Source organism: Rhagoletis pomonella, unplaced genomic scaffold (assembly GCF_013731165.1).
Source record: "Rhagoletis pomonella isolate Grant_MI unplaced genomic scaffold, Rhpom_1.0 Rhpom_scaffold_00003, whole genome shotgun sequence".
NCBI lineage: Eukaryota > Metazoa > Arthropoda > Insecta > Diptera > Tephritidae > Rhagoletis > Rhagoletis pomonella.
In genome coordinates, this window is record NW_023458557.1 from 76,997,792 (window position 1) to 77,019,586 (window position 21,795).

At 37.5% G+C, this 21,795-nt stretch overlaps 1 protein-coding gene across 1 annotated transcript in view; it reads left to right on the top strand.

Moving 5' to 3' along the window:
• LOC118735562 (mucin-2) overlaps positions 1-20,379 on the top strand; it is a 59,107-nt gene extending 38,728 nt beyond the window's left edge. The window contains exons 2-5 of the mRNA XM_036465371.1: positions 15,395-15,710; positions 15,788-16,025; positions 16,094-16,256; positions 16,316-20,379. Coding sequence (XP_036321264.1) covers positions 15,395-15,710; positions 15,788-16,025; positions 16,094-16,256; positions 16,316-19,660 — 4,062 coding nt within the window. The 3' untranslated portion in view covers positions 19,661-20,379. The remainder of the gene's footprint in view (positions 1-15,394; positions 15,711-15,787; positions 16,026-16,093; positions 16,257-16,315) is intronic.
• Positions 20,380-21,795: the final 1,416 nt, after the last annotated feature.

Genomic DNA, 21,795 nt, shown 5'->3' on the forward strand with positions numbered 1-21,795 from the left:
TATGTTATGTTATGATATGTTATGTTATGATATGTTATGTTATGATATTTTATGTTATGTTGTTCAACGCATTTAATCTTAACTCATCACTTCAAATGTTCTCAACTTTCCTCATCTGACATCAACGAACCTCACATAAACTGCTGTGAGTTCACTTCAACTCACCTCCCCCCAAATCATCTTATTTTATCTCAACTCAATTGACCTCAGCTCAACTCACACCAACTAATGTTATTTCACCTCAACTCAACTCACCTCACCTCAGCTCACCTTATCTCACCTCAGCTTATCTCACCCTAATTCACCTTAAATTATCAAAACTCACCTCAGAGGAACTCACTTCAGTTCAGATCGCTTCATTTCACCTTAACTCAACTCAACCCACCCCAACAAATGTTATTTAACCTCCACTCACCTTATTTCGCCTCAACTCAACTCACCTCACCTTGGCTCAGCTCACCATAATTCCCCTTAACTTATCAAAACTCACCTCAGATGAACTCACTTCACTACAGTTCGCTTCACTCCACCTTAACTCAACTCAACTCCACCCCAACTAATATTATTTAACCTCCACTCACCTCAACTCAAATCATCTCACCTCAGCTCAACTAAACCTAATTCACCTTAACTTATCAAAACTAACCTCCCCTGAACTCACTTCGCTTTAGTTAACTTCACTTTAACTCAACTCACCTCACCTCAACTTACCTCAACTCCACAACTTTAGTGGTTGAATTTCAAGCGCTGCACATAGGGGTATTTGGCCGATCTAGGCGGTCATAAGTCAATTTTTTTAAACTTATCGTAGGAACAAAAAAATACTACCTGACACAGTTGAATAGGTGCGTGAAACAGGTGCGTTCAAAAGTGATTATTATTATTGTGGTCGTTATACAATTAAAAGATCTGCATCACTCTTGAATCACCCTATATTTAGAAACATTTTCTAGCAGTTATATACATACCTAAGTATGTATGTGTGTATGTATGTATGTATGGAAATGAGTGCACACATATGCATGTAATTGCATGTGTTGCAACTATTAATGCGAAGATTCGAGCAAAAAAGTCACAATTTGTCATTGCAAATGGTAAGTAAGATTTTTTCCGGTTTGTTTCGTATTTTACTATTTTCACTATCTTTCTATATCTGCAAGCTGTTTATTTTTTCAACATCTACCGCAATTGATAAGAAATAAAAAACCAAGCAAATATTGTAGTTTAAGAGGCAAAACAGCAAATTGAAAAAGACTGCCAGCATACGACAAATGTCGAGTGCTGAGGTTTTCTTTTATTGACACGTTTTTTTTTTTCTTCTGCTTCTTTTCATCAAGCAAATGCGATAAACAAATGCATACACGCTTATGCATTCGCTAGGTGCGTGCGTATGTGAGCGTACCACTCATGCCACTTGCTGGCTGCTAAAAATTTTGTGGCGTGTAGCAGTTACAAGCAGCAATTGATGCTGAAACTATTGTAGCTTTTGTTGTTGTACTCGTTTTTTTTTTCTTGCTTGCTCCATCAACTTCGGCTGCATGTGGCGCGTTTGAGATCACACACAAACAGCCGTATTACTTGCAAGTGTTACTACATTTCGAGTGCGGGTGCTGGGTATGCTTAGGCGTTCGTGTGTGTGTGTGTGTGTGCTTGTGACACCGACGGAAAAGCGATTTTTCATATGTCAACGATATGTCAACTTTTGCTTGCAACAGACACAACAAAAGCAACGAAGTAACAGAAGAAGAAGGCATAAACTGCTGCGCATGCATACATTGCATTTAAATTGTCCGTATAAATGTGTGTACGTGAATGTGTGTGCATGTGAAGCCCTCAGCTTCTTTTCGCTCACTTCTTTTCATGCAACTACAATGCCGTTCGTTTTTTTTCTTTTACACGCCCTGCTCCACATGCATTCAATGCGTCATAAAAATGTTGTTTGCCAGCGCTGCTGCAACATTTTGTTGCATGTGCCACTAAAAAGGCAAATGTGTATTGCTTTCTTCTGCCACATATGTAGATACATATGTATTCTCGCATGTATTTGTCTTTCCTTCCTGCTGTGACGCCAACTCCTCTTAGCTAGAGCTAGCTTCCGTTACACTCGACACTCTTATGTAAAAACTCAACAAGTTTTTATAGGACTTTCCAAGTGTCGCTGTTGTTGTTGGTGCTGTTACTCCACTTTTTGATGGCCGTCCATAAAAAAAAAATGAGCGTCACACTCTTGAGCTGTGCTGAACGCTGAGCTGCATAAGCAAATCGCAGCGTCAAAAGTGACATTGTGGCTCAAAAGTGTTTGGTGTGGCTGAGTGGTGTGCAAGTGAAATGAGAAGTACCAACAAAATGAGGAAAAAAAAGATAATACAAAAAAAAAAACCAAGAAATCCCAAAAAAGCGAGCAACGCAATGCAGTTGAATTGCTGTCAAAATACACACGTTTATGACACATTTTTTTTTTTTGTTATATTCTTCATACAGTTGTAAGTTTTTGAAAAAATGTTATACCCCAAATGCTGCCATCTTCACAAAAGTTCACGAGGAGCGGGTGCGTGGCTGCAGAAGTGAGAAGTATGTGTGAGTTGCGCGCGGGTTGGTAAGAAAATTAATAAAAGTTCGTTTGACAGTTCAGCAATGTGAGTGCTGCTCGCTTTTTGGTTTTCTAACTGTATGAATGCAATATTATTGTAAATGACAGTCAGCTGTATGACACATTTTATGCGCGAAAATTGTGAGATGACAATGGTGAAAAAAGTGCATATGCATATCGTAGACTTTATTTAATACCCAAATAGCAATTTCCACAAAAACTAGGTTTTGTTATAAGAATACGTCGGTGGCAATTTTAGCAGTGAAAAAAAAACATACATATACCGATAATGATTTCGATAAACATATATATCAAAAAGTATACCAAAAATATATCGATAACTATTTGTATATTGAAATAAATATTTATGAATGTATCAGTCATGATTTCGATAAATTATTACGCAGTGATATCGATAAATGTATTGGCAGCGATGATAAATTTCGATAACAATACCGAAAGTATATTGATCTAGATCAAATATGACAACTGTTTAGGCCTTAAATTACATGGAATATCTTACGCTTGTATGCAAAAGCTTTTAAGGGGTCACTCGTGAATAATTTCTCAACCAGAAAGGATTGTAGGGCATGCATTTATGTACGCTGGTGAGAATGTAAATAAGGAAGATACATTTTAGTAAGTTTTTACTATTTTCTTTTGTTTAAAAATTTGTTTTATTTTTTAACAAACTTTTTTAGAAACTTTTTAATCTGGTTTATTTTTGAGTATAGAGTTTTGTAGCCCATTAAATTTTGGTGTAATAAAATGTGAGTTTAAAGCAGCGGGGATTTACTGTTAGTTTTTGTAAACTTTTTGTTGGCACATTTTCTTCCATACAAAGTGTGTTAGACAATTTTAATATATAGAGAAAATGAGCAACACCTTCCACACAAAAAATTGCCAAAAATCTACAGTATGTTCCAGCGCCTTTAAACTTGCACTTTATTACACTTAGATTGAATGGGCTACAAAACTGCGTACTGGGAATATTTCTAAGAAAATCTAATTAAAAAGCTCAAAACTGTGATGAAACTTTGGCGAATTTTGCTAATTTTTCGACAAAGTTTGAAGTTTGGCTTATATGTTTTTCTAGATAACGAGCTATACTTTCATTAAAAAAAAAAAATAAACATTTAACAGTTGTAAGGGAAATAGCAAATAATGCTAAAATGTCTCTTCCCTATTTATATCTTTGCCACTGTTTATTTACACCAGGAAATTTTCTTCAAATTCGCTACTTTCTCAGCACTTTGCCTTAAAATCAAAATCTCGTTAACTTAATAGCTAAATTGTTGGATCTAATTGCGCAAGCCCGCTTTGCTCACTTACTTAGAACATCCATGGTTGCAAGTAGAGATGAGCACGGGACTAGCTATTTAAACCCGATACCGCACATCCGGGTACCGCGGGTCCAGTGGGTCTCGGAATCTATCACTAACAAAAATTCGCATGTGTGGCGTCTTCCGATTATTTTGTGTTGCTTTGCTGTGCGTTTTCGTCGCAATAAAAAATAAAAAATTCATATTTAATACATTGCTTTTAAGGAAGATTTTCTGAATTTCGCGGAGGTTGCCGTTTTATCGGGAGTGTCGGGAACGAAATTTCCCGATACCACTCTCCCGACTAATTGGAAATCAGTACCATGAACCCCGCGGGTCCCAATATCCCGCGCCCATCTCTAGTTGCAAGCAAGTAAGCAGGCAGTTTACAGGTTCTGCTGTGTTGCTAATCAATTTCTGTTTCTTGTTTTATGAGAAGGAAAAATCGAAATAACAGCGTTACTGTGAGATTTTACCCCAAACTAAACCTCCTACCGTTATTTATAGTTCCCTTCCTAGTGCTACCGTCAAGTATGTATTTCGCCTGGAGACGGTTTGAGGAGGAAGCTCTACGATTTTTACAGATCAGCTGCAGCCCATTAGCAGTTGCATCTAAGTACTTGCAACCACCTCTTGCCCCTTGCTCGTCAGGTTCTTTTTTAATTTTTATTAAGCTGCTTTAATTATATAATTAAATTTATCTGTATACTCTTATTCATAATTCACATCAGTTTTGTCAACGTAGAATATATTTGATTTATAAAAAGCTTAGCCAAACCTTTTTTAAATGAAACAATCTTTTTTTGAGTTCAGAAAAAGAATTCTCCGAATTATATAAAGCTCATAAATAAAGCGCGTATTTGCTATTCAAATTTTTTTTTTCTTAAATTTATTGAAAAAATGGTAAACAGATCAACGTTAAGGTTGTTGACATCGCCTGCTTTATTTTTCATCAGCGTTCTATTGTTACTACTGAGCTACGAGTATGTCAGAGAATTTGCGTCACTTAATATTTACTCGAGCAATGATACTCTTTTCAATGATAAAAACATGCTCTTTTCCATTAAGAGCGCGCTAAAACTCTCTTAAAACATATTCTCTTTGTGATATTATGCTACCAATGACTACCGCCTGAGTTACCTGATAATGGAATTAGCAATAGAAAGGGAAACTTAGGGCCGGTTACTCAATGTCTGGTTAACATCAACTACAGGTTAAACATCGTTATCGGCTCGCTGGTATATGTTATCAAGTCGAGCACATCGATAACGATGCTTAACTTGCAGTTAGTGTTAACCAGATATTGAGAAACCGGCTCTAAGTGAAAAAATAAAAGGAAAGAAAGTTTTGTGAGGCCTAAAATATAGTGTCTATCTGTAATGAATGACCAACTAATAAAAAAACACGTGGAGCCTCATTGAGTAGAGTTCTAACTAGAATTGGAGGTCGCTACAGTGACGACTCTGAAAAGTCAATGGCCAAAAGATGTTTGCTAAAAACATTTTATAATATCAAAGTTGATATCAAATAAATAATCTCTCTTGACCAGTGGAAGACCAACAGTGTTCAGCGATTCCATAGTGCATATTTTTTCCGCTTGTTGTGCTAGTGGTGCTCAGCACAACGCGTGTGTTTTCGACAAGTGTCTCTATCTTTGTAATCCAACTTGGAGTGCTTGAAGAGAAAGTACCGATATTTGCTGTCGCATGGACCTTTCAAAGCTTAGTTCAGCCTCTCGAAAACATCGCATACTTCCAATCTAGGTTGAATTAATTTAAATCTGCTTTCCCACAAAAAAGGCGCGGCATGTACTATCTAACAATTCTGACGCCTTTAATGACGCCGTTTGGGCATTTCATTTAAGGGGGTTTAAAACGTATTTGACTAATGTCATTTATCCTGTCATACAAATACAGCCTCTGCGCATCGTTCCAACAGACACTGGGACTTTGATTTCTTCTCGGGATTTTCTAAACCCCTATCAACCAGTTCGTGTTAAGAACGAACTTCGTCAGTCTAATATCTAAAGATCCGTGATCATAAAGTCCTTTGAAGTAGTATGTATTTGTAAAGACTTTGAGCCCTGCGTCTAACAAGGGCCGGGTTGTGGAAGAGGGGATGTCATAAAAAGGTATTTCCTTTTCAACTTAAATACTGAGAGATTTTAGAGAAATTGTTCCAGCGACACATTAGGACTACCGGCGAATTTCTTGCTTAGTAAGAGCGAGAATTAATTCTGTGTCTTGGCACTTTAAGGCGGCCGAATGTATACAAAAATATGGCCTGTGTTTTCCGACTTCCACCTTACCTCTGCAAATAGTGGATAAATTCTTACTAATTAGGAATTTGCTGGTACAAATGGAAGTACCTGGTGTATTGTGGAATGGCGGAAGCTCGTTCCAAAATACATCATAAAACTGAGCTTAAACTCAGACGAAATTTATGCACTGATGAAGTAGTAAAGACAAGTTATTTGTGGTGGCTGGATTAAACCAAAGGAAATTGTATTTTCCTTGTAAAGTTTTTGATACAGATAAGGACGATGTAATTTTTAAAGACATTCAAAACATTGTGCTGCAATTCCTCCAGAGTTCTAATTTTTAGGAGCTAATGGTTAAGCGTTTAGTTTTTTTTCGGCAATTTCATTATCTTATCGTAGATATACCAAGAAAACAAATATTTTCTAATAAAATATTGCATCAAGTAAATTTATTTTCTCGGAAAAGTATATCCATTAGCACAGTCACTGGCAATCTAGTGATGTTAACATGTTGGTATATCCACCTCTAGTTATTTGCCACACTTAAATAGAGATAAATGTCCATATCCTTACTGCAACACTAAGCCAGCGTAAATGTTTACACATTCGTACTGATTGGATATGATGCCGGTGTAGGCATACAGTTGTAAATATTGTTAGAAAATGAAAACCAAAAGAAAGATTAAAGAAACATAAAAAGTGGAAAACAACAATAAAGTCATACAATTCTCGACGCTGACAACAGACAAAAGAAAACAAGCGAACAAATGGAAACACGTAAATAAAACAAATATCAACAAAAAATCCAACTAAACAATCGCTGGTGGGGTGACAGCGTTTCATTACCAGTAGGTAAAAAAATGACGGAAAATTTTCGTAGGGGAAAAAAAAATTGTGTGAAAAATGCTAAAAAAGGGAAGTAAACATTACAGCATGCAACATAAAAACTTGCATCGTCCGAACAAACATACATATCTACACACAATCATATGTACAATATGTAAGTAATATGCGGTAAGGGGCATACAATGCGGTAACAACAAAAGAAGTGAAGAGGCTTAAAAAATGCAAAAGCTATGCAGAAGAAATGCTCATACTACAAAAGCAAGACAAATAAGAAAAGCAATAAGAACAAAACTATCGATATTTGCTAAATGTAGATAAGGCAAAATGTAGTGGCCGCAGAATGGTCGACGGGGTAAAAATAGACGCAAACGCGCGCTTGGCGCATATGAACACGCTTACAAATATACACATAGTGCAACATAAAAAAAAGTTCTTAGATGGATAGCCAAGTTAGTTGGCTATGCGTACAGGTATGTACATAGTTGAGGGATTGGTAGAAAGAACTATTGATAGCTGCTCGGGTGATAAATCTGACGGCTGACTGGCTGGCTAGCAGCCCAGCAAACAGTTCAATGAACTAAAGCAACAAAAAACAAGGAGAGCGAAAGCAGCAAGAATATGTGAAGTGTGGATAAAAAGACTTTGGTGTTGCTTCAAGTACGGGTAATACTACTTAGTAAAAGCTGCCGACAACCATTAAAAGGTGCGCGGTGTGCTGGGTGTTGGGTAAGAGAGTAGTTCTGTATTTGCTCTTCAGCTAAGAGCGTTGAAGTAGATAAGATGGTTACTGTGAGATATGTAAGCAGTTGGATATGCGACTATAGTACATAAAGAAATGAATATATGTACATATGTAGGAAAAACGTAATCACTTTCGATGCTTGTAGACAAGCGGTGGCTAAAAACAGGCAGATATTTAAGCCGCAGACAGTAGAAATGTTGCGGCATTTAAAAACAAACACTTGAAATAACTTAGCTCTGCTAAAGCGGTAGACACATTTATTCACTCGAAATATGTGTATAAAAGGATTGTGTGTGCAAAAAATCACACAAACAGATAAAACGGATAATCGTGAGCGGTGCAAGTTATGGACTTAAGAGTATCGACTTTAAATTAATAAGCAAGTTTACAGTTTTTTAAATTGAAATTTACTCTATAGCTCCGCTCGATCAAAAGTCTGGGGCCTTTCGGATGTCCCAAAATCCCAAAAACGATATATAAAATAAAAAATCGATACCGATAAAGATCCGAATTAATATGTCGATGAACATATCGATAATATAGTCGGTAAATATTATTATATGCACATATATCGAAACATATAATGATATCTAACGATATCGATAACAACATCAAGAATAGCATAAAAAAATACATATATTGGAAATATATCAAAACCGATAATTATTACCATAGTTATACCAATAAATATTGTAATAGATATATCGATAATAATATATTGATAACCATATCGATAATAACATCAATAACGGCATCAAAAAACACTGCAAATATCTCGGAATCTAAAAATCTTCTAACAAAGATCCTATAGATATGTATATCGAAAAATAAATTGATAAATATACCGATTATGATATCGAAAAATACTAACACTAAGTGCTATCGGTACTTAATCCATAACTTTCTGAAAAGGATACCGATAAATAAATGGATAAATAAAACAGATCTATACATATTTCTATCGATAAATTTTCATCCGAAAATGTATGTTTAATAGGTACACGAATATCTATGCATGTTTTTAACCTAAATATTAAATAAAATATCGACACACTTTTCGAAAACTATACAGAATTTTTTTATGTACTCTTAAGAACAATTTTACGCTTATAAAAAAAAACCTTTTTATTTGGGATTCGACTTTCAAGATTTCCGAAAATTTTAGCAATTTAAGTATGCACGTACAATATTTGACCTCGTCACATAAATATTTCCGCTACAAATGTGGACTAACAAAGTACTCACATCCAGTTTGATAATAATGTTTTACGCATCTGCAATTTTTTTTGTAATTTTTATCTATCATATCAAAAAAAAATTCACTAACATACAGATTTTTATACAAAACTAGATTTCAGCAGAATTTTTCTAAAAATATTTCATAAGAATTTGTATTTTTTTTAAATGTAATACAAGTGGAAACATGCTGTAGTTAAACATCAAAAACAATAAAATATTACAAAATTTGAACAGTGAAATTGTATTAGTTATGTGGAATTATTTTATTGAAGCCGTGATAAAAAAAAATTTTTTTAGTTAAAATTTTCATTTGTATTATGTACATACATATGTAGATATATCTACAGAAGTAAATACAAAATTGGGTTTTGACAATTTTGTGCTAAAAATACCTATAGGACTATATTTTCATTTTAAAATTTATTGCAAAAGGAAAGAACATCACAAAAACTTTTAGTAAAAAAATACAGGTATGTACATACACATTAAAAAAAAAATGAACGAGTGTTTTTTTGAAAACGAGACACCGTTTCTAATAAAAAAATTATATCAGTTAAAATTTTCTAGAAAATCTAAAAATAAATTTTGTTCAAAATATTTTGTTAACATAAACTAAGACTATATTAGAGATACATATTCCCTCAAACTGGATACAAGCTTAAAAAACCTCGAAAGTCTCGTAATTTTCACCGCCGAAAAGCTATTTTCGAGCCTTGAATTCTCTATGTTTTCATCGATTAAAGGAATGAATTTCTCTATTTTCTGTGTTGATAAGAAAAAGTTTGCTTGGCGTGTTTTGAATTTTTATTAAATTTTTAAATCAAAAGCTCTTAAAAAAACTTTGTTTTTAATACAATTTTTTTCACTACGATGCCGAATTTCAGTATAACGCACCCTGATGACTACATTTTCGGCAGTTTTGCATTTGGATGTAGTCTAGCAGGCATGCTGCCACAATATGCGGCATGACGCCAACAATAAAAACGATTTAATTGAGTCAAGCTATGAAACAGGGTTGGCTGGGATAAGTAGATATAACTATCGAAGCATGTACTTACACTATTGGTGTATTATAAATAATTAAAACAAATACATACTCCACTATAGCCTTGAGCGCGCATCCAGCTCATACTAAGTACATTCTTTCCACAACAAAAAGAGGAAGCTATTATCGCCGCACTTATGTTGCTGGCATCATAAACAGCGAACGCGCTATAATAACTGAGTAAGTACACGTACCCTGTGGGGAAAATCTCAGGTTCTGAACTAGCACGCTTCTAGTACATTTAGACCCAGTACTGGTTCGCGATAAATCTCTTTTGCATGCAAACAACTGGCGAATTTAACATGGCGATGTTCTAGAAAGTGTCAATTGCCCCACGCTGCATCCCTTTACCTGTAGTTCCGAACTAGTTCTGAATTCTATAGTTCTGAACCAGTTCTAAAATCGACGACGTGTGTGCGATTTAAATTATTTTCAAAGAAATTTGTTTTCAATTTGAAATGAAATTTGTTTGAGTGATTGTAAGAAATGTACTTTTACATACCTTTGGCTGTAGCTGAGTTTACAGAGGTGCTTGCTGTTATTGGTTAGATTCTAGAAGATCCCATGATTTTAAAATGTTCAAACAAATTTTTGTTTTGTATTACCAAACTATGAAAAAGCATCTGCGAAGTGCAGAATGGAAACGTATTTGAACGAAAAAGCCACCAAACACATATCTATGTAATGTAATGTAATAAGCCACCGCTGTATCCCTTGATCCGAACTAGTTCTAAATTCGTCACCTTAGATATAGATTTCTAATGGAAAAGGTGAAATAAAATAGTTTTTTAAAAGTACCACATTTCGCTGATTTTGAACAGGTGGGGATCTAGTTACAATTGGACTGGTTCTTTTTTGGTAATAAGGATCTAGTACGAAACTAGAAATTTGATTCACTAGTACGCGGTTTCCCTGCAGGGTATGTTTCAGCATCTCTGTATGTGTGTGAACGCACATGCGTGTGTATTTGTGCTCATGAATTTCATGCTTTTACACTTGAGGGCGCTCCAAAGTGCTGCTAAGTATTACAAAGTATTAAATTCCATTAAATGCAGGAAACTGTTGCATTTGCTTACTACAGAAAAGCATTACAGATTTCCATATGCATGTGTGTATGTGTTTTCCTATGTATGTCTGTATGAATGTATAGTAAATTTAGCTGGTAGTTAGAAACAAGTAATTTGTTTTAATGGCAGCACCATTAACGACTGATAATTTTAATGTTAGCGTTAGCTGCACTTCTCCAGCAGCTGTCGGTAAGTTCAATGAAATCCTTTTCATTATAGCTTCAAAGCCACACACAACTACATACACATGTACACGCAGAACCAATTTAGCGCATGAGTTAAGGATTCTGAGTGGCAGTCGCTGCACTTGAAATTATTTGAATGCCTTACTATGCATATGTAGTATGTACAAGTGTATATACGACTCCACAACATATATGCGCGCACGCGTGCACGTCAAGTGGTTATAAGCAAATTTCTATAATTACAATTCTGCCAAATTAGTTGGTAGTGTCTATCAAATAACTAGTCAGCAGCGCACTCGTAGCTATTTAATAGTGTTTTGGGGCCTTATGCGTTCCATTGCAGTCAATTGGCAGGCTATGATGTATTCCAACAATACAAAATCTATATACAGGATAATGCATACGTATAGACTGCGTTGCATAACTATAACACCTCCACATAAAAAAAAGGTTTGACTATTTGTTTTTAAATTATTTATTTCAATTATTTTCTTATAAAAATATAGTTCATTCTATAACAAAAACCATACTAATCCACATTTTAAAATTTGTGCAAAAATTAAGTAATTTTTTTTAAGTTTTTTTTTTATTTGATTTTTGCATTTTTTGTTGACGGTGTTGTTAATTTTCTTCCTTAAAAAGAAAATTTTCGAACATACTTTGTATTTCATTTCAAACTTTGTGCAAAAATTAAAAAATTTTTTTTACAGAATTGTAGTTTTTTTTAATTTGATTTTAGCTATTTTTTTTTGTTGACGGTTATGTTCATTTTCTACCTTATAAACAAATTGTTCGAACATATTTTGTATAAAAGCAAATGAGTGACACCGTCAACAAAAAAAAAAAAAACCAAAAATCAACGATATTTTGTAGCCACTTCAAACACGCTTTTTATTGTATGTACTAAAATTGAATGGGCTATAAAAGTGCATATACAAAAGTTTTCCAAAAATTAAAAAAAAAATTTAATTTTGGTGAAAAGTTTGAAGTGTGGATTTGTATGGGGTTTATTATAGAATAAACTATATTTTTATAGGAAAGTAATTGAAATTAAATTATATAAAAATCAATAATCAAAACTTGTTAATATGTGGCGGTCTTATAATTATGCAACGCAGTGTATACGTATATTCGTCTAGTTATTTTTGTTACTGCCTGCCGTCACTATCTTATCAAGCATACGTATGTATGTAGTTGTGTGGATGTGTATGTATCTCTTTCCCGCGGGGGCATAATATTCTGCCAGACGAAAACTGGTTAATTGTTAATCAGTTGGCTGGCATTGGCATGTGTCGGATTACAAATTGGCTAGTTGTCTGTCTGCCTGTGCGCCAGTGTGTGTGTGTGTGTGTGATAGCAGAGCGGCCGCCGCACCGCAATAGTAGGATATATTGGGCCTAGCCGCGTTGGGCGACAGCTGTGTGCTCGTATATAGCCACTCACTTAAAGCTTGCTGCTTGCAAACCTTTAATTGCCTAGGCGTTGCTGCATAACTGGTATCTGATAATCACTTTTCAGCGTAACGAATGTTGCAAGAATCTGCGCGTGCATATACGTTTATGCATGATCGTATGAATATTTGCGAGAAATTGATTTCATATGAAACTTCTTATTATTTTCCTCCAGCTTCATCACTTTCCACTTTTTGAGATTCTCGAAATACATAATTCCTTTAAGGAATATATAACAAATAAATAAATGAAAGATCTGGCGGTTTTTTAAATCTTGATGTGTAAACATCTTAGCTCTGGGGTAAAATTTGCGTTAACCCAGCCGAAAATTTGTAATTGCTTCTTGTGTGCACAAATGAACATTTCTGGACTAGTTTAGGGCTATTTTAGGTTCATTTCGGGACTAGTTAACCGAATAGTTTAGGAAAATTTTGGAACTAGTTTCTAGACTGGTTTACGACTATTTCAGAACCACTTTAGGAGAGGGTTCACAGGGTTTCGAGACTTGTTCATCGATAAGTCGGGAAAAATTTCGAGGCAAGTTCTTGACTATTTCAGAAATATTTCGGAATCATTTTGGGAATAATTCAATACTAGGGCAGGACTATTTTACGACAATTCTGCGACTATTAAGGGACCTCTACGGGGCCGTTTTAACACTTGTTCGATATCATTTCGGGACAAGTTCACGACTATTTTAGAACCATTTCGGGACAAGTTCACGACTACTTCAGGAATATTTCGGTACCATTTTGGAAATAGTTCAGAACTAGAGCAGGACTATTTAGCGACCATTTTCGGACTAATAAGAGACCGTTTCGGGACAAGTTCACGACTATTTCAGAACCATTTTGGGATTAGTTCTGTACCATTTCAGATTAGCTCAGGACTGTTTCGCAAGTGATTCGTGTTCATTTCGGGCCTGGTTCAGGATCATTTCCGGTCCGGTTCAGGACTATTCACTATTTCAGCACAATTTCGGGACTAGTTCAGTACTATTTCAGAAACATTTCGCGCCTAGTTCGCGACCATTTTGGGACTAGTAAGGGACCATTACCCTTCGGGACAAGTTCGCGACTTCTTCAGACCCACTTCAGGACTACTTCAGGCCAAAATTTGGAACTAGTACGGGAGAGTTAAAAACTATGCACGAAACGAACCTGAAGTAGACCTGAACTATTCCCGAAGTGGTTATATGTAAAAAATCGTTTAATGACCTCGAAAAAATTAATAAAATATATGCATAATTTCTAATCTAACCTACTTATGTATGTTACTGAATCACCTAATGTTTTATTAAATATTATGTTACCAGGCTAGTCTGATCTATGTTTTTAGTGCGAATAAAACTACATTATTCCACTTTCTGGCTCAACGTTTCGCTAAAACATTTTTAGCATCTTCAGGGGCAATCCAGCTTTATTAAATCTGCCACAAACCAAAAATACAAAGGCACATTGTAATCAAAAATTAATGAATATAACATACAAACATACATATACATATATGGAATTGTTTTGTCAAGTCGCACACAGATGTTCAGACATTACATTTCATGATTACCTGGTACTCATGCCTTTTTTGGCCTACCACCACAAAAGTGTCACTTTTAAGATACTGCATAGACAATGGAAATACTTAAAAGCACTTGCCTGGGTTCGAGCTACAAGCAGAATGATGCTTCCCAACTGCATCAGTGGCTAAAGCTTTAAAGTAACTAATAAATCTCACATCATGACTCTAAGGTGTTTTGAAGAATCACTTTCATCTTTCCTATTCAAAGGATTCAGCGCGACCTGAGCTGGAGTTTGTCGTAGAAAATCGATTCCTTCTCCATTTCTCTTTTTAAACAACTAAAAAATCATTCCTCAGTACAACAACAAATTATGACCAACAAAGGATCCTCGAAATCCTAAATGAATAAAAGGAAACAAAACCGACAACCTGTCACCAACTACACTAACTCCCGTCCGGTTAATGCTGACATTAGAGTTAAATCACCTACTGTGGACAAAAGTGATCTTCAATTGCCGAGAGCGATTCGCGTAACGCTGGCCCAATTGCGGTCTGGATATTGCAGCAAGCTAAACTGATACTTGACTAGGAATATGAAGGCTCCTCCCACGACATCAATTACCTACTCACATGCCCACTCAACCCAACTCAACTAATTCTCCTCTCTTTAAATTCATCCATCAGAGTCTCAGAACAACCGGGGAGTCGCCCCTAAGCTTAACAAGACGTTGACATTCCGAAAACCTACCTAGCGGAGGAAAAAACTTTGTCAAAAATTATGTTTGGAGATTACAACCCATTACAATACAATATCATTGAGCTCGCCAAGTTTGCTCTCCATTAGCAAGTAATTAGTTATGGATTCTGCTCTATAAAAAAGCACTTCTGAATTTTTAACGTACATTTTTGGAAAATTGAAGCCTACACTTTGAGTATTGATGCTCGAGATCTACTTTAAAACTATGCTACCACTTACACCGTTTTGTATTACCCGAAAAGATACAGAAATAGTAAAAATATATATTATGGATTGTAGTTTTATTTAATTTCTGCTTGTAGCCTAAGTATCTGCCTACCTAATTTTGTATGTGTATTCATTCAATAATTTCAAACATTTTCTCTTCTTTTACAGTCCAACGATTACACCTACCAAAACACACTAGGTCGCCGTTCTACACTCGGCGCCTACTATCATATGAACAAGCAGCCTTCATACACGAACGAGCACAGTTTGAATAGTCAGTACGGCTATAATGCGTGGGGCATATGGCGTGATGGACGTAATATAGCGCCCTCAACATTCTCCGCCAAAACGCATACACACTACCAGAAGCCGCGTTCATTCTCCATTATACTGACAACAGCAGTGTTTATTGTGTTACTCGCCGTGATCTCAATAGCCGGATTGGCATTCTACTTTAGCTCGGTGAAAGCGAATTTGGAAGATCGTAAGTGCGGTGAATTGTAGAAAAGTTTGTTTTAGAAACAAAATTTAATATTGGCTCTCTCTCTCTCTCTATTCTAGCTGTGCTTGGATTCGAGGGTTCATTTCGCATTGCGAAGGGTGACCTCTTTTCGACGGGCCTAAAGTATAATCACACGACGACTTATAAGCAGAAAATCGAATTTTACAAACGTTTCGTTGAACGCTCACTAATGGATAATGGCTTGCAGCCATTGCGCGTGGATACGTGGGGCTTTGGTGAGGGACCGCTGATAAAGGTGTTTTTTCGCACTTTCCTGGATGTGAGAAAGTTGCCACAGTGAGTTTGAAGCAGTTAAATTAAAAAAAAAAGAAGATACTTGAATTTTAATCTCCTAATTATTACAGAAATATCCATAGCGTCGAAGACTACATCAAAGAGTCACTATTTCTGGAAACAACAGCTACTAAATCGTTATATCGCTCTTTGCGCATAGACGCCGACTCGGTGGAGATAAAACGTATACTGGACGAGTCGGTTGTGCGTTCGGCATCGCTCTTCAAGGATGCTGTGTGTAGTTTTGATTTGAAATTTCCCTAAAATTTTTAATTAAATTCCTTTACTTCCAGATGCAGCAACCCACCAGCCAGTCGCAGCTCGAGAAACGTCTTATAAAGAAACCGAATACGCCATCGCTACTTTCTAAACCCGCCACTACAGTGAAAACGCGTACCACACACCGTCCTCACTCGGCGGACGATGAACCGGAAGTGGATGTAGAAAATGCGCCAGTTATACAAGGTTCCTTTGAAGGTTCTTTCGAAATCACCAAAACCGATGCTGATATCTCGCGCAAGAAGGCTACTATGCCTACGAAAGCTTACACAAGTTTGGCACCCAAAGCTGTTACACCGTTTGCATTGCGCGTCAAGCCAAAGAAACCATCCATTGAGAAGATGACGACAATTATACCACAGCATCAGCAAACAATGACGACGTTGGGCGCAACATCTACAAGCACCACTAGAGCAACGAGCACCACTAAAGCGACTACAACCACTTCTAAAGCAACAACGAAAACTACGTCCACATCGACCAGAACTACGGCTACAACTCGAAGGTCGACCACAAGCACCAGCACTTCAAGCACTTCGGCACCCATCACAACCACAACCACAACCACACTGCCACCAAGTAGTAGTACGACCACTACGTCAACAACAACAACTACCACAGCCCCAACTACGACTATCAAACAAATCACATTTCCGCCACCAACCGCTTTTGCGCCTAAACAACCATTCACTTTACCAACAATGACCACACCGTCCATGGCTTTGACGGTGCCCAAGTTGGATGCAAACCTTTTCACTTCCATACCAGTGCTTGACACACAGCCATGGCGTCCGATACATCGTGAAGTACCTGAACTATTACCAGGTCCACCACCTGCATATCCCACAAAAACGCTGACTGGTGTAGACAAGCCGATGCCGGTGGCATCACTTGCGCCAGCCTTTCGGCCCGACATGCCTACGCGCCGCATCGATGAGATCGAATTGCCTTTCATACCGGAAAATCCTTCACCACCGACCCCACCAGCCTTCAATCCGTATGCGCCCGGTTTCTTTGGTACTGCTGTACGAAAACCCGAAATGAGCGCAGAAGCGCCGAATCCGCAAGACATGCTATTCTATCATAGTTTCGGCAATCCAGTTTTTATGCCAGGTACAGAGGACATTGAGCGGCTGGGCGCGGGTGCGCATGTGAAGCCACATCCACTGCCGGTGCCATTGATTGACGATGTAGTTATACCACCTTTCAAGCCGCTTATACCGGATATGGAGAATGTACCGGTCGAAAACGGTGAGAAGTTCGAGCATCTTGGCGGTGGTGTTATCATGAAGAAGCACGAATTAGAGCAGGCAAGCGGAGAGCAGAAGTCAAAACCCAACGTGGGTGTGGAACCCAGTGATGGGGAGACCGAAATACCGGAGTTGACCGAGAAGACTCTAGTACACAGTGTTACAACTACAACGTATAGACCAAAGTACAGCACACCAAATATTAATCGCATCGAATCGAGTGCAAACTCTGAACTGGCTGACACGATTGGCGAATTTTTCATGGGCTTGCTGAAAATACCCAAAGACGAAACACGCAATGTGACGAAAGTGGTTGAAGAACCTGAAGAACCTAATGAGTCAGCTACCGATGCACCCACTGAGTCACCTATCGAATCACGCGTGGAACCTGACGAGAATAACAAGGAAATAGAACCGGAGTCCGACAGCAAAGTAGTAGAAGAAGATGAGGTGGTAGCGACTACGGAGTCAGAGTCCACAGCAGAGTCAGACTCAACGGCAGAGCAGGAGTCGGAGATTGTGCAAGTGGTGGAGAAGCCAGTTGAGGAAATTGTGACAGAAGTTTCAACCACAGCTAAGCCGACTTTCCTGAATATTAAAGAACTAATTTTGAAGCGCAATCAAGCTAAGAATCAAACTCGAAATATCGAGAATAACATAACTGGTCGACCAACACCCACAACGACTCCACCGACTACCACCAGCACTAGCAGCACACCAGCAGTGCTGTCGACCACGACCTACACACCGCCGGCATCAAATTGGCATCGAATACGACCATCATACAATCAAAAGCCACCCACAATACTGGACGACTCAAGTCTCTTCCCATCACAAACGAAATGGGAATTTATGAATAGTTCATCGGCCAATAGCTTCGGTCACACAGGCAACATGCGTAAGGTATTCAACAAAACGCTCCAGGCATGGATATCTGAAGATGTGGGCAGTGGCACTTCGGAGGATAACTTTACGTTGGATGACATCAAGACACGCATAAACAATGCAACCAATATACAAGATATTTCGCTCATCTTCGATACGCTTGCATCCAAGTTGGGCATTACACCCATTGTGCCGACAAAAGTGCCGCCATTCTCACAGAATAAACTCAAACATCCGCAAGTAATGAATGAAAGTCGAACAAAGTTGCCAACCACAGGCACAGGCACAGGCACAGCAACAACCACAACACCACCAATGGCTATTAGAGATAGACCAACAACAACAGTGTATTGGATGCCCACAACTAGAAGAGGCACAATAACTGCAGTACCAGCAGCCGCAACCAAAATGCCGTGGACGACAACCAGAAGAATAACCACAACCACAACCACGACGTCGACGTCGACAACGACAACGACAAACACACCACCGACTGTGCCGGCATTGAGAACGAGGCCAGCCCACCCCACTGCAATGACAACGCCAACGACAACAACAACCACAAAAGCGCCATTGCCACCACCAATGCTAACAGCAACGACAGAAGAAGATTTCATTGAACTTCCGCTGCAGCGACGAGAGCCATTCATCAAACCCATGTCCAGCTTCATGGAGGACACATCTTCGGAGGGCATCGGTGCAGCCATACCGGTGGTGGGTGAGGCTGAAGTTGAGGTCATTGATCCAAATAAATACGAGGAAATGTTGAAGTCATCACAGTTTGCGGCGGACACCACAACGGAAACGGCACCACAGTTGGTGACATTGCTGCCAGTACGCTCCAACTCGGGCATACGCACTTACAGGCCAACGCCGGAAGAGTCTGTTGAGGCGCGCAGCAACGACCAATTGCCTATAGCTGTAGCAGAGGCGATGCCACTAGGCTTTGAGTTGGGGACGGCGGGTGATGGTCAGGTTGAAGTTGTGCCGGAAACTGTTAGCGAGTTGACGGGCATAGCAGAGCCAGTGGAAGCTGTAACAGAAGCAGTGCCGACAACGTCGAGAAGGCCGAGTGCTGTGTCGGGGCCACGACGAAGCGGCGGGCTGGGTGTGGATGGCGGATTTTTTGCAGGCATACGAAGGAAGAGCGACATTAGTCAGGCGAGAAGATTTCCGCCAGCGGAGGCGATTGTCAAAGGTGGACTGCAGGTAAAAGTGAAATGAAGTCAAGGAAAAAATTAAGGGAGGAAACAAATAACAAAGGGAAGAGCAGGTCTTGGAAAATGTGCAAGGAATTAAAGGACGATAAGTCTTAAATTGAAGGAAGAAAATTTCTAAGAGTGTGCAAGATACTGAGAGCTGGAAAATGTAACGACATAAATTTGGTAAAATTTGTAGAAATTTAGTTGAATGTAATTGAAAGTATCTAGCATTTTTATCATAGTTTTTAGATTAGGCAGATCAATATGTTCTTGTTCAATAGTTGTTAGCCGTCATACTTGTCGCCTTTGTAACGGCTGACAATTTTTGAATAACAACCTTTAGTTAAGAGAGAAAATCAGGTTTATTTTTATTAAAAAAAAAACTTTTAATCTAGCTACTCTTCCCCAAGATTGAAGAAATATTGCAATTTCAAGAAGAAATTTAAATTTATGTAACATTAAAAATTAATAGAAAAATAATAGAAAAAACTATTTTTTTTTTTTTTCAAATTACAAATATAAATATTGTAGTAATTTTACGTATTTCTTAGGTAATTTCGTTAACTGTATGTGGTAATTTTAGTATCTTCTTTAGCTAAATTTAAATAACGTTGCAAAATGTGCATTTTTTAAATTTAATAAAAGTAGGTAAGCAGATTTTAAAGAAAACCGAGAATTAAAAAAAGGTAATAGTTAATATTGGATATTTAGTGCTAGTTTTTTCATTTACTAAAATGTAATACAAAGGGTGTATAGTTTAAAAGAAAATCTTTTTTACATTAAGTTTAAAAAAAAATTATTAATATTTTACCTTAATACAAAAAAATATATATATATAAATATATGTTTAATATTTTTTAAACAATAATGTAATAAAAGTAATTTAATTTAGAATTTTGTAAAAAATGCATTTAGAATTTACTGATTTTTTGTACTTAAATAAATAAAAATATTTGTAACTGAACGATGCGTTTGTGTTGAAAATTTATAAAAAATAAAGAAACATTCACAATTATTTTTGAAGGCAGATACTTCAGAACTCATGGTATGTAAAAACTCGCTACCACCTGCTGCTACGTGTTTCACAACTGGCTCCATGAGTTATGGCTGCGTGTACTAAGACCGCAATCAAAAAAAAATAATAAAAAATTAGGCCTCGCGGGCAGTATTCATTTAGAAAAGTGAAATTAGGTCGCGATAAAGAAATTAAATTAGGTCACCAAAGAAGTAAGAAGGCAGCGTTAATTCACGAGGTCTTAATTTCATTCCCCTTCAGAAGCTACTGTGAAGGTATACTCCACCAGCCGCGCAACTGCATAAAGCTCTAGTCAGAGGAATAGTGGAATCGGAACAAGCTATCTTAGGCACCTTTATAAAAGAAAAGAAGAGAGGGCAGTCAACCAGTAGTTAGTCGGATGGGCGCTGCGCTCTTTGGGCGCTAGAAACCACCAGGGAAATATGTCATCTGATAAAATGTTTAAAGTGAAGCTATGTAATAAAGTAACGCAAAGCTTTTCTTCTTCGAGAGACTCCTTTAGGTTAGTACCCTGCATTTGCAGGGATCTTCAAACCCAAGTTCCCGGAAGTCCGGAAGTTTACACCATCTAAGTATATGTAAGCGGAGATAAATTTACATAGAAATTACCGGAATGAGGACATCAAATACTAAGCGAAAGCCAAGCGGTGTTCAGAAACTTATTTGTTTATTTCGTGCTCGTATTTCTTTTTGCAGAATAAAAGCATGCCTTGAAAAATTTAGCCCCTTTGGTAGCATTTAACCCCTAGGGTTGGCCCACTGCCTCGCAAGAGAGATGGAAGCCGTCAGTCCAAATGACAACGAGCTCTACCTAGGCGTAGTTCTTAATAGTTACTGATGAAGATGATCTCAGCAAAGAACGCAACGCAATGAGCGATATTAACTGGCATAGCTCTGCAGGTCTGCGACAGGCTACTAAGTTACAGGGATGGTATAACATGAAGAGATTCCAATATTCAACCAGCCTCCTAAAAGAACAATTTAGAATACGGCACATTGTAGACTAAAAGATGTTTTGAAGAGATGAGGATACACCTTTTAAAATACCTATTTATTACTTACTAAGCGCACAGAGACGAATGCTTTAAAGTCATGATCCGAGTCAATGTTGGCTCTGCGGA